Here is a 13923-nt window from a genome sequence, read left to right as displayed (position 1 = left end):
AACTGGAATAAGACTGAAAGCTAAGTATTCCCTTGTCTGAGATTTACAAATAGGAAAAGACTCATCTCAGGTAGATTTACGGAAGCTTTCAAGTTATTTAATGGATCAGGACAAGAAAAGGAGCATGCAACAAACATGCCCCACTACAACTGCTTTACGCTACTTGCCCTGTAATGAGATATATAAACTTTCTTTGAGTGAATGTACTTTAAAGAGATGGTACCTGAGCCCTGAATGTTGGCAGATGGTCTTCTCCTCGCCTTGCAAAGTCTTTGTACCCAAACCCAGGATCTTCAATATAGCGGGAGACATCTGTAGAAACTATTTCATCATCAAATGCTGTGAATAAAACAGCAAAATGCTTTGCTTTAGGCAAGAACATGAGTTAGCGCCGACTTCCAACTACCACTCTACTACAGGACTAGAGAACATTTTTGGAAGTTGTGCAAAGGAAGAGTGTGGTATGAAGGAAAGAAACATTTCAATCCAATCTGCTTGTATGGGATCCATCCCTTTCATTGAGCCAACTAAATGTCAGCCTACACCAGACATCTAACATACTTCTACAAAATGGGAAGAGATGGGCTAAACTTCTGTCTGGAGGTGTGCTTTGCTCTCTGTTGACTTCTGAGGGAGGCTAGGTATCTTAAATCAGGAAGATGAATCCTGTTAGTAAAGTCATTGTGCTAGGATAAGAAACAGAAAACACACCCATGACAACAGGATTGCTATGCTGAGCAGGTATGGTGTTAGGAATTTAACCCAGAGTATGAACAACCAGAAAGCAATGCAACACTCCACTTGTAAATATCAGTTGAAGATTATATGAAAGCAAAAAGCTCTACAGTACATCAGGCTGAAATTCTGCCAGAAGCTCTAGTAACTAAGCATCTTCAAAGAGCTCCAAAATGTGTCACTAAGCAAGCACAGGTTCTCTATCAGGAATCAATCTTTCCCTCTCGAATAAACAGGTGGCTTGATTGTGTAACTACCTCTGCAGAAGTTGACTACTGCATAGCTGACTGCATTTGACCCTCATGTTAAAATCCTGGCTCGCTTCCACATGCATTCACGGAACAGTTGCCATATGTCCACTGTTAGCACCTTGAAAAGTCAGTTAATCTAAGAATTGCAGAAGTGCTTTATCTCCTCTTTGCCTCATTAAACAATCAAAACATAACTGTGTAGGAAGAAGCTTGCACAGCATCTGCTACAGCAAATCCTCAGAGATGAATAAAAAACCTGCACACATACACTCCTCTCCCCTGACAAGGACTGAATTTCATGAAAGGGTAGAGGCCCAACACATACAGACCTCTCAACTCAAACCTGCAGAAGGCAAAGAGGGAGAAACGTCAACAAAACTATCAGCAAACCCAACAAAAACCTCCTTCCGTCCCAAACAACACCTCTTCCTTATACACCTGAAGTTGCAGACTCATGAAAGTCCTGATTTGATAATGAAACTGCAATGGGTGTCAGTTTATCTGCACTGTTGATACTGTCTCACCAAAGAAAAACAGAGCAAGAATGGACAATGTCCCTTTCTTAAAATCCAGCCATGACGTTGCTGGATCTATCTTCTTTCTGAGATTTTGCATGTTTCTAGAGAGCCACAAACAATGTCTCTGCTGATTGACAATACATTCTTCCTCTCTTTTGGGCTCAGTGCACAAAAACTGAGATACCTTTAAACACATTTGGTCTGAAGCTACAGAGATCTAAAATCACAAAGAACAGTGTCAGTAAAATGTGAAGCATTTTATGGGTCACTTCTTAAAAAGACATAAGCTATCATCTTCAAGTAGCCTCTACTATGAGGAAATGGTTGGAGATTATTCTTGTTGTCTTAATGGTATTCTTTCTTTGAACACTTTCTTTGGAAAAAAACCCCACTTTCCTGTCTATAGGAAACAGATTTCACTGTATGGTTTGCTAGAGGTGAAGGCCTCCAGAGCATATGAAGAATGTTGCAAAAGAAGCTTTCGGCTCAGAATTTTGAACATTATTTAAGAATAAAAAAAATGCTAAGAATCTCTATCACAACACAGGGAGTGGAACAGCACAGCAGTATGGTAACTCAGAATAGCAATTTAGAAATGTCCTTTCCAGGTGGGCAGTAAATGGTAAAGAAGTTGAGTCTCATCCCAATTTATTTCCTGAACTAAATGTCATATCTGAATGCTACTTAAGAGTGTCATTGAAGTTCTAAGCACTGTAGAACCTAAATCTGTGAAATATGACAGAATATTTACATGAATGAATTAATTTGAAGATACAGAGCGTACATGAAAGAGAAATTTACACCCAACTTTTTAAAGAAGCCTACAGGCTTCTCTTTTTAATATACAAAAGCTAAATTTCAAGTACCTAAAAGGATGGTGTTATTTGCCAATCAAGAAATCTTAAGCAGATGAAGCAAGTGACAGGACCACCCTTATTACACTCCTACTAGAGCAAGAGCCAGAACAAAGAAATGGACAGAAAAAGTTGTAGTCACTGAACTGGCCTCAAGTGTGTAGTTCTTACAAAGCACAAACAAAACGGAACTGGAAAAGCACAAATACCTCCACTAATTACTAGCAGACTCTCCTTCTTCTCCTTTTCAAAGCGAGTTGCCATTTCTTCCTGAGAAGCTTCTTCGTCCTCTTTATCTTCTTGTAGCCTCTTCATCCTTTCCATTAAGGCCTCCAGCTCACTTAAAGAATCTGCAATCTGCAAAAACACCATGACATTCTGCAAAATTAGAAGATAGACAACGTGTGTCATCTTCAGATTTCATGCTTGACAACAAACGTTCTCAAAAACAGACAGCAGCAGCAAACACACAAACTCAAGCCAGAACGCATTTTGTCACATACAGTGTAGACAAGCAGCTTTCAGACAGTTCGAAGAAGGGAGCTGGGAAGTGTTACTCTAACCTATCGCAGTGATCTACTGCAGTGGGATTAACAGCGGAAGAGGTGGTATTTGAATGTGGAAACCATCGTCGCTTATAATACATATTCCACCACGTAGATGGCTCAGGAAAAGCCATCTGTGTGCCCTACATGTATCAGAAAATAACTTTTAACGTTAAGGTAACTTTTTTCAGTCTGTTAGTAATGCAAAATATGTTTCTGAAGAGATACAGTGCAACACTGCAATGCAGGAACACAACCTGAGACAGCAAATCAGTGTTTTTCTTTTCATTACACATGATCAAAATAACCATTATGTTGACCCTTTCTCTTGCTTTTGTGAGGAAAACAGGCCTCTTTACTAGACACATCAAAGTTTGGGGTTCTGTGATCTGTACTTATCATTCAGATTTTTCGTAAGATAAATTGTTTGGTTTTTCTTTACCATCTTTTCCTTTTGATTCTTTTCTTTTGCCCATAGCTATAATTGCTTTCTAGGATGCTACTCACTGCTTAACAAGCAGCACAGAGTCAGCAGCAGCTCTTTGCCCACTACAAACAGGGAATAAGACACCCTGGTGATTTGAGCTAGCATGTCTTACAGACCAGAAATTTAAGATACAGCAGTTGAACTGACTGATCACATGTTCACATTGGTCTAGTGACTCTGCTCATAATCCTGACCTTCCACCAAAGGTGATGAGGCTAATTCATCAATCCGCATTTATTCAAGGACATGTCTTCAAAGCATTATAGAGCCACTTTCAGAAAAAAATTTCCACATTTAAGTCAATTAATTAGTAATCAAAGTTCTCTGTTGGTTGATCCAAGACTGGAACACCAGCATGAAGAATTAAGTAATTTTATTTCAGACATTTCCTCCCATCCACACGGAAGTGTTTCAGAATTGACCTGTTTTGTGATTGTAGGCTTTGAAGTCAAAATTATTATTATTATGACTTCTGTTTTTTTTTCCATTTTTTTCCATTCCACATGTTAGGAACATGGACGACACAATGCTCCAGTCAGTGACACACTATCTGAAGAAATTGGGACTTTAAGCTTTCAGCTGAAAGCAAGTTTTAGTCTTGCCCAATGGGTTGTGAGATTAACTATCAAAATCACATCGCTCTGATTACCATCCACTGTTACAATGTGGCTTTCAATAGATTACACTGAAAACGGCTAGAGCGATCGTAAGTTATCGGACTCAAGCATTCCAGTAAAGTAGACATAAAGTTTTGAACTACCCTGAAATGTAAACAGGAAAGAAGGGAAGAAAGTTTTCTAATGCAAAACAGAGGCAAGCAAAAGAATCTTCTTGCAACACTAACCCCAAAGTTGCTACTTGTGAGGGATGCATTTTCTATGTTGTTGTCATTGGCAAGATCACAGACACAGAAGTTGTTGACTGCTATAAGTCTGACTCCATTAGATGTATCCGGATCTCTCTCTGGATTAATGCCACTACCAAATACAAAACTTGCCAAGGCATGATAATGTGCCAACAGGACAACAGCATGCACCAGTTCAGGAAGAGACCAATTATTTTCCCCAGTCTTGACAAGTTTCTGAAATGAGAATAAAAAAAGTGTAAATATAAAATTTCTTTTGGCCCCCAGGTTTTCTGTAAAACACTGTGTATTTTAAAAAGGGATCAATTCCTTTCTTCCAATAATAACATATTCCTCTTGCACACAAACTCTCACTGGATAAAAAAAGAGACACCTAATATATTACCTCTTTTCTTTCGGGGTTATTTTAGCCAATGCTATTCCTAAAAAGTAAATCTTGTTGGCTTTGTCACATAGAAGAACTTATTGGCTTATTCGATGCTCTAGTACTTCCCTGATTTTTTTAACTCAAGGTAACGAAGCCTAACCAGACACCTGTGTAGCTCTTAGCAGTTCTTATTACCAGACATTTACTGCTATTACAGGGCACAACTTAACAGGTACCTGAATGTGCTCTTTCGTGATTAGCCAGGGCCGGTGTGCAAGGAGTTTGTTTATTTCGTTCAGATTCTTCAGTCTTTGGGGAATGTATTCTAAACCATTCAACCACTCTGCAATCCCACCAGTCTTCAAAAACTCATCAACGTGCATATTTATTAGGTAGGAACACTGATGTCTGGCAGCAGCCTGGAATAATTAAACACAGAGGGAAAAGTGCAGCACATTAGTGTGTAATCTGGTTTTGCTGCAGGTGGAAGACAGGTTACTAACACAAAACAAAAATACAATTTCATTCCAAAGGGCCATGTTTTATAGTGCAATGTATTTCTATACAGTATGGAGGATTCTCCAATACAAATACATTTGATTACTCTGAATCGCAGAATCTAATTTAGGTTGGAAGAGATCTCCAGAGGAGATCTGGTCTAACCCCCTGCTCAAAGTAGGGCTGACTCAGATCAGGTTACTTGGAGCCTTGTCCAGACAAGATCTCCATCCTTGAAGATCATACAACCTCTCTTGGCCCCTGTTGCAATGTCTCAACATCTTCATGGTAAAAATTGTTTTCCTAGTGTCCACCTGGAATTTGTTGTGACTTGAGTCCACTGCACCTCATCCTACTGCTGTGCACTGATGGGTTAAATATCTAGAAATAAGGTTACACAGGTTTAACTGCTCTTTGTAAAACCTCACTCTGGTGGGCATGTGAGAAGCGTATCATTGTGGGAAAGAGGGAAACATGTATGTTGCCAATACTCCCTTCTCATTGAAAACCTTCTGGCTAGGCATGCTTTATTCTGATGAAAATCAACTACAAAAATTCACACCCTGTCAAAATATCACACTAGTCTCTACTTTATAAAGTCTTCCTTCTTCCTTCTTTTTAAATACACAAGCCAAGGTCACAGGAGAAAATATATAGCCTGTTGGTACATACCATTATAGCAATGTAGTGCCTATAGGGCAAAGGAAGGGGCCCATCCATGCGCAGCATATAGAACTGGCTGCGGAGGAAAGACTCCAGGTACTGAGTATGGATACTCATGACCTGTGTGATGTTGTCCAGGCGACCAGACGTAGAGTATTCTTCCACAAGAAGATTAGTACGTTCATCCAAACCATTTGCTTGCATAACCTTAAAAATAAGATAGACAAACTTAACAGTGAAAGAGATTTTCTCTAGCTTTCACGCTGGAGAGAAACGTATTGTGGGATGAAAGGTTTGCTTGTGTACAAACTTAAAGGCAATGCTGCAGATTCGAAGGTATATTTGTAAATATACGTGCTTGCATGTGTGTGAATACACACATACAGATGCTACTTGTATACTGAGAACTGAAGAGCACTTTACACTGTACCTCTGTTATTTTAGTACATTTCTACAAAAACCAAAAACATTTTTCTGTAGATCCTTCCCAAATGGCTAAATTCACAGATGCTTACAGTCAAACCTGCACAGAGAACTGGAACTAAGCAAGAGATAAATGGAAAGTAAAGTCTTTATGGAAGTCAGCCTGTACAGACACACACCACCTGAGCATTCAGCCCTAAAACCAATTTCAAAATTAATGGAGAGGAACTGGGTTATGTAACCAAATTATAGAAACAGCCTGGCAATCTACCCCTTCTGTGCTTGTATAATTGAAGAGAAGATCAAATGCTAATTTGTCCATAACATTCAAGTATTATTTAGAATAAGAATTTAATGCTTTCTTTAAACAAAAGCTGTTCTTTAATTATTCCAACCAATCCAAACCTTGGGCACAAGATGAAATGAAACAGCAAAAGAGTAAGTAGCTCTTGCATTGCAAGCCCTGACACAGTATTAGTGTTATTACTCAGTGTTTATCACCAAGAACAGCCATTCTCAACATGTTCACCACTGAAGTTACAAGCACAAGACTAGAATACCCAGTATTTATTCTGAAACTGCACAGTATTAAACCAGTCAGCTTACTATTGCAAACACCATGAAAGGAGAAAACATTTAAGCTGGTTTACTGCACATGAAGATAGAAAGTGCCTAAAACCAAGAAGACGCAACGCTTTTGCTGAAATACTCTACTTAAAATACATTTTCCTTCTTTATGGTGGGTTGATGAATAGACCATGAACAACATACTACATTTTCACTTCTCACCACTGTACTTCCCTGTTTTAATTTGTGGGCCCAGAAAGAAAGGGAAGAAGCAACTATGCAGTTAGGCAGATCCATCATTTTTACATGTGTAGCTCTTCACAATGTGAGCTTTTCTGTTTTTTATAGCCAAAATGATGCCTCCTCAGTTTTCCTTAAGAATGTTTTTACCATCGGAAGTTTATTCACACATTAGATATCATTTTATCTCACTTATTACTGTATATGCCTCGCTCCACTCCAAGGAGTCACCTTTATTCTTCACCAAGTGTATCTCCCATGTATTTAAGAGATCTTTGTCTCATTTAGTAGTTTCTTGGGGAAATCATACTTTTCGTGTCTCTGGTAAGGTTTCTAATCTTCTCCAGCATGTCAGGAGTTTTCCTTATAACAGTGCAAGTTATAGAGAAGAAATTCTGCTGACAAAATTGAAATATAATCCTGTAGGACTGCACTGTTGCTATGTTAGGCATAGCAATATGCCGCATTATTGCTTCTGAGATTTATCTCCACCTATATTACTATCCTCTTCATACTGTATAGGTACTTCCTCCTGATTTATTACCATCCATGGATCCACAAACATGGTTTTTTTTTCTGCTTGCAAAGCCTTATGGCACTTTAACAGGAACCTTTACAACTAAGTTGTTATCACTCTGTCCATATTCCTTCCATTACGACAATAAAGCAGGCTTTGAACGAGCAGTGCTATTATCAAGATTTGTGAGACATTCAGTGTGTTACTAATCTCTAACTACATCCTTCCTATCCACTGTATTATTTCATGCCAAGGAATGGGGGGAAAAGGTAGTCATTTGCTTAGCAAACAATATTTAACATTTGTTCGTGATACTGAATAGCTGTTTTATCCATACAGGGGGAGGTTCCCTGCTTGTACTGGGTAACCGCTGGGGTTACTGCTTTCTGAGAGCTCCTCAGTGATTCCTCCTGCACCCTTGGCTAGCACTTTACCAAGTGTATCAGCTGTGAAATAAATTCATTTAACAATTCTCTCAAAATATGTTATCATTTTAACTACATTTATTTTTCTACTTTGTATACAATTACTGACTTCATGAGAAAAATTAAATCATTATGAAGTTTGGCATCTCAATTTCATCTTGTATTTCATATGAAAGGGGAAGTCCTCTTCACAAGTTTGGCTGGCTGGAACTCATTCTGCTCCCCTCTTCCCAAGACTAAAAGACTCTTTTTGACCTCTCTCCCTTTTTACGCCATTATGTTTTCTTGTTACCAGCCTTTACACTCTCTCTGTTTATTTTTAAATTCAAACCTTGTCAATGTATAAATAGAGAGAGACTCAGAGAACAGCAGCTATCTCATCTTTCAAAAGGTCTTTTTGGCCCTTCTAGCATGTGAATTATCTGCCCTTAGCAGATACTTAAAACAAAAAAAAAGGTCCTGGTTTTATAGTTGGCCATCCCAAATAATTAATTGATCAATAAACAATACTCTGTGAAGATTGAGATCACAGGAGAACACCACCATAGCAAAGTTTCTACTTACTGTAGCAAGCTGCAAATCAAGGCTGAAGTTGAACATTAAATCATGGGCAGAAATCTTGAGTTTGAAGTCAAACTGTACCTTTCAACCATAAATTGTCTCAAGAGCCACAGTTACGGTCTAAGGAGTTAGTCATATTTTCAGGTTCTCTAAAACTGAAGGTCAGACACTGCTCTGAGAGCTATATAATCATACTGCTGCAATACTGGATAGGCCTCCCCTTAGGCCTGGCATTAAGAGTAGTAAGTGATCGTCCCCCACAAGAAGAGCAGAGCCGGCACTCACGGCTGTCTCCAGCAGTGCTGGCAACCAAAAAGATGTCCAACGGCACCACTTGTGCGAAAGGGCAAAGCGGTTCTTACCCACTGGCACCCGCTCCAGAGAAACCATTGCTTTTGCTTGCAAAGGAGCTCATCTGGGTACCATGGGACAAGCAGGATCATAAAACTGTCCTTCAGTATTTCCATTTTAAAAGCTACTACCCACCCGACCCAGCTAACCACAAACTTACTTCGTTCTCTGGTATAAAGGCACTTGGTCCTCTTGTCAATGGCGGGGAGACTTGTACTCTTTTTTCCTGCAAAACAGACACATAATTCGTTCAGCGTCAGGAATAACATACTAACTGGCTTTATCTCGCAAGATGAGATCTTCAAGGCCTGGATTCAATTCTCTTCCCAAGGTCACCTGGGTGTTTTACAGCCCACTGAGGAGGTAAGCCACCACACCACGTTGGTTACATCAGCTTTGCATCCCCTGTACTTTGCACAAATGAACGGCACCAATTCTGGCAAGGGATAAGACAGGAAAAAAACCCCAAATCTAATCCTGATTGGTTTACAGACCAGCTTGAAGATACATAGACAACAGCAATAAAACATTTGGCACAATGCTAAAATTAGCCATTTACTGGATTAAATGGAAGTTCGGAAAGCAGAGGGGAAAAAAAGCCACACTCGGGAAATTATAAGCAAGATGCTGTTTTCTTCAATATCAGCATCTAATGAGACCCTCAGTGTTGAGATGAGTGTAAGCACTTTGCGTGCCAAATACTGGCATGAAAAGCATAGTCCACACAAACCAGCAAGACCCAATTAAAGACTTGTTCAAGAAACCCGACGAAACGGACGCCCCGCTCAGCTGCCGAGCCCGGAGGAGAACACCACATGCAGTACAAGCCTTGGTGTGCAAACCCCAGCTAGAAGTCATGAAACGCCCTTTGAGGATGATATATTTAGTACAGAACAGGCTGATAGCGTAACAAGAGCCAGAGGACTTTTTTGATTTATTAGGGGTAAGAAATTGAACTAAGATAAACGGTGGAGGCTTCCACAGTGTGGCTGCTGACAGCCAGAGGGGTGAAGGGGACCTGGGGAGGCTGCCCGCTCCTCTGGTTCACCAGGGGCAGGACCAGCACTGCCCACGTCATTCCTGACCAACGTTGGTCCAACCTCCTCCTAAAGACCCTCCTGGAGCTTCCTCCATCTCCCTGGGTCATTTATTTCAGTGACTAACTCCTTGGATTGTTAGAAAGTTTTCCTCATGTCTAACCTGAATTTCCCTTACGGTAACTTAAAGCAGTAGCTTCTTGTCTTTTCTTCTTTTCCTCTTTATGGTTATACTCCACCTAACTGGAAACTATGGCTGCACGCTCTCAAGTCCCTAATTGCATTGCAGCATTGGTGACTCTTAATAAGTTATCCATCAACAGCAGTATTGGATTTGCATACTAAATATTTCACGCCCCTAACATAAAATTCCAAGGTTTTCCATAACAACTGACCCTTAAATACCTCTACCAGGGGGGTTTAAGCTTAACTGCCATGTGCACGAACAGCAGCACCGGTCCCAGAAGGAGCGTGTCACCGATTTCCACACAGGAAAATGAAGCCACTGGATCTGCGTAACTATTGTCTTGCTCCTTAAAAACATCCTGTCCTTTCTAAATTAGATTATGAAAAAACATGCAAAAATCAGCAGTGATTATTCAGGAAAGATGTTCCGAAGAAAAATCTCACAGGACAATTAGATTTGTGACTTTGGAATAATTAGCTGCTAAAAGATGCAGAAGTAAGCTGGATTTACTGTGTGAAGCCCAGCTGCCAGGAGACAACTTACTGCAAACCGCTGCCTACTGTCACAGCCCCAAAATCCCACAAAATACTTCTTATGAATCAAATATACTCAGTCTAACGGAAGAAGAAAGGTTGTAGAGAGACCGGGTATCTGCACACGCAACTCCTTCCTTGCACAGCTACACAAGGCACAGGAAGACATCTTCTAGCTTTAAATACACAATTTTGCTAGCTGCCAGTCATTTCTGCCAACGTTAAAAAAAGAAATGCTTTCCAAGATTACTATTAAGGTTGCATTTTACTTGGTTTATAAAGGTTATCTAGATATTAGAGTTTAAAATCTTCATTTCATACTGAATAATCTGGAGGAAGCAGCTTGCACGAGCTAGACAACTTGGATAGGTGCAAACCATCTGCTCTCGCTGGAGCACCGGTCTAAGCCAGAGCTGAACCACAGCCTTCTCCATCTTGCTCTCTGACCTATACACTGCTTCTTCAGGCTCTGCAAAGCTGGTCCTCAAGGCCAGACCAGGGCAAAAAAATGCATACGCTTCTTCTAGCAGGATCTGGGTTCCGTTCCCCTGTTTCCCCATTCAATGTGACTGCTATTACTCCCTTGACCCTGCAGATAAGCTACTGCTGAGAAGGAAAGGAGGAAACCGTACTTGGGTGGATGAACGTAGGCAAGTATCTCCAATTAATTCCTGTGAATGACAACAGAAAGCCAAGAAGAGAGTCAGACATGAAAAATGAGGTGTGTTAAATATACTACAAAGAGGACAAAACCCAATTCTTTTTGGGTGGTGGCAGTTCTACAAAAACACAAGCCTGGAAAAAACAGACAAACAACCAAAACAAGAATAAAAAAAGTAAACCCCCAAACATAATAATTCAAGTTTGTGAGTCTAATCAATCACAGCACGCTTCCAGGGAGCTGGGTTTTTTCTATATTAGAAGTGTATGCTCTTCCTTTCCATCAACATGAAAGATTATTTTGCCTTCACGCCAAAGCTTTTTTTATTAAAACTGGTTAAAACAAGCTTGTCAGAAGAAAAGGAGCAAACATCATCTGGTTGCACAAGTTCTCAGGATGCTATTAATAAAAACATGGGAAGTTTACAAGCATTAAGAAAGATAATGTTGGCTTTGTTGAGCTGTAGATAAGAACCACTGCTTCTGGGCATGCTTTATCTAGAGCAGTGATTTAAGGTCTACCCAAGAACCCAAACATGAAAAACTATGTATGGGAATTAGAAAGTAACATTGCAGATATACGGTCCTTTACAGTGAAAGTTCTTGCAAAGCTTCTTGTTTCCCAAGAAAGCGGGTTTGTTTCCCTGTCCAACTAGTCTCTGCAGGTTACACTGGCTATTGCTAAGTCAGCCAGCGTCCCAAATACCTTATTTGAAATTGGATTCTTATGCTAAGTGGCAGAAGCAAGAAACAGGTTGCTCAGCAACTAAAATGCTGTACACACATATCCCAGTCATTTTCTGCTTCACGTTCCTCCAGAAATGCATTGCTGGAGTATGAATAAGTTATCTTAAAACGATTGCAACCAATTCCATTTACATAAAGACTAGAGCCTTTTTGGGGGGTACTTCTTCGGAAGGAAAAAGATGATGAAAAGCTTCAAAGACAAGCAGAGAAAATTGAGCCTGGACAGGCTACTGGGACAGGGGCCACTGCAAGCCAGACCCTAGAAGCAGGTTTTGTAGTAGCTGTGGCATCAGACAGCAGAACGAGACCTCTGCAGACCACGGGAGAGCTGCTGCAGGAATTCATGAAAAATCAGGTCTGAGCAAGTTTATCTGTGACCTGCTTTCTTTCCTTAAGCTGCACTTGCAATAGAGTCAGGAGCTAAGTATCAGGAATTTTAACGGTGACAAAGTGGAACCATTGCCCATTTGCACGTCTGCAATTTGCAAGAAACACCTTCGTCCTTGGGCGAGCTCTGCCCAAACCCCCCAGAGCCAAGAGCTGCGACTTGCCCTCTCGCGGGTTTATTTTTAGTTGCGGCAGTGACCGTGCACCTTTCCTCCAGAGCCAAGAGGCCGCGGGCACTGGGACACGGCACCTGCATCTCAAACAGCCGCCGGGCTGCTGCGGCAAGGGAAGGGATGCCAGAGCCGCTCGGCTGGCGACGCAGCTGTGAAGCCCAAGCGGGAGCAAGCGGGAGCCCGGCCGGCGCTGGAGCAGCACAGCGGCTTTCTTCCCAAAGCCTAAAGCAAAAGAAATAACCCTTCTTCCTCTTCGCTATCACGAGTCACTGCATCCTCAGGCTTTAAAGAAACGGCTATTTTTAGGAAGCTGTAAAAGGAGGCTGTTTTATTTGAGAAAGTGGCTGCTAGCTGGCGGGGCCGATGGAACAGCGGGTTTAGGAAGTACTTCTGAATACCCACAAACGCAGAAAGCACAGGCGAGAAGCAAGTGGTTGCACTGATGCGGGTGTACTGGGGCTTCTCACACATGTGGTATGTAAAAGCTAATTCATCCTGAACTCAACATCAAGGTGGCCATGCTGCGACTGGGAAAAAAAACCAAGAACTGGGAAGAAACATTTTGCACTTCAAGAGGGAATTTTGTGAGCCGTGGCAACGCTGCCACTCACGTCCCTGCGAACTCCCAGAGCAGTGCAAGCGGCCGGGAAACATCCACAAAGGGCTCAGAGCCTCCACTCTGACAAAAACTGCCGCCACTATAAAGACATCAGGATAATAAACAGCACTAGATCAAATATAAATCTTAAGGGCATCCCAAAATTAGCTTCTCCTGAGGAACAAACTTTTTTCCTAAATGAGCACGAATTTTTTGGGGGGGAAGGTGATGAGTATGTCTTTCTTATTTATTACACCTTTTCTTATATTATAATCTACAGGCAGTTGTGCTACCATCTAGCATTTCTAAGGATCTTTGTTATTTAAATGCAGTGGTCTACCTCTTTATAATACACATTATCATCTGCGGCAAGTCCAGTCCCTCATTGGGACACCTGGGTGGGAGTGGAGAACTGGGTTTAGGACTCCTTATCTGGGGCTGTATCCCCCCCAAAGGGATCGATTTTGTCCCAGTCTCAGATTTATCTTACAGTTCCTCAAAATCAAAATACACCAGTTCAACCTCATGGACTTGATGCCGCGGAGCCCACTTCTGGTTTTCAGTTTGACAGACACAAATGCCTTGCATTTTAGTTCACATGGTACAGGCAGTATTATTTGCTGCTGCTGGTTAAAGCCCTACCTACAAATTGGTTTCTCCTACCCTCACCGTTGCTCACTGAACACATTTCCACTCCACTTTCAGTTCTTGGATCCTGGAACAGGGTCTACCTC

The 13923-nt window shown here is 41.1% G+C and overlaps 1 protein-coding gene across 2 annotated transcripts in view; it reads right to left on the bottom strand.

The window, feature by feature from the left end:
* The window catches only part of SESN3 (sestrin 3), a 44876-nt gene that overhangs the window by 11826 nt on the left and 19127 nt on the right, over window positions 1-13923 (bottom strand). Inside the window, exons 2-7 of one of the 2 annotated variants that reach the window (XM_030042656.2) lie at window positions 9028-9093; window positions 5793-5990; window positions 4859-5041; window positions 4235-4471; window positions 2568-2736; window positions 224-339 (exon numbers count right to left, since the gene is read on the bottom strand). In XM_030042656.2, the coding sequence (XP_029898516.1) occupies window positions 224-339; window positions 2568-2736; window positions 4235-4471; window positions 4859-5041; window positions 5793-5990; window positions 9028-9093 (969 nt within the window). The remainder of the gene's footprint in view (window positions 1-223; window positions 340-2567; window positions 2737-4234; window positions 4472-4858; window positions 5042-5792; window positions 5991-9027; window positions 9094-13923) is intronic. The other variant, XM_030042658.2, reaches the window with a different exon arrangement.

The sequence above is a fragment of the Aquila chrysaetos genome, chromosome 19 (genome assembly GCF_900496995.4).
Source record: "Aquila chrysaetos chrysaetos chromosome 19, bAquChr1.4, whole genome shotgun sequence".
In the NCBI taxonomy this organism is placed as follows: Eukaryota; Metazoa; Chordata; class Aves; order Accipitriformes; family Accipitridae; genus Aquila; species Aquila chrysaetos.
Note: the sequence above shows the minus strand (reverse complement) of the source record. Positions and strands in the feature narration are given on the sequence as shown.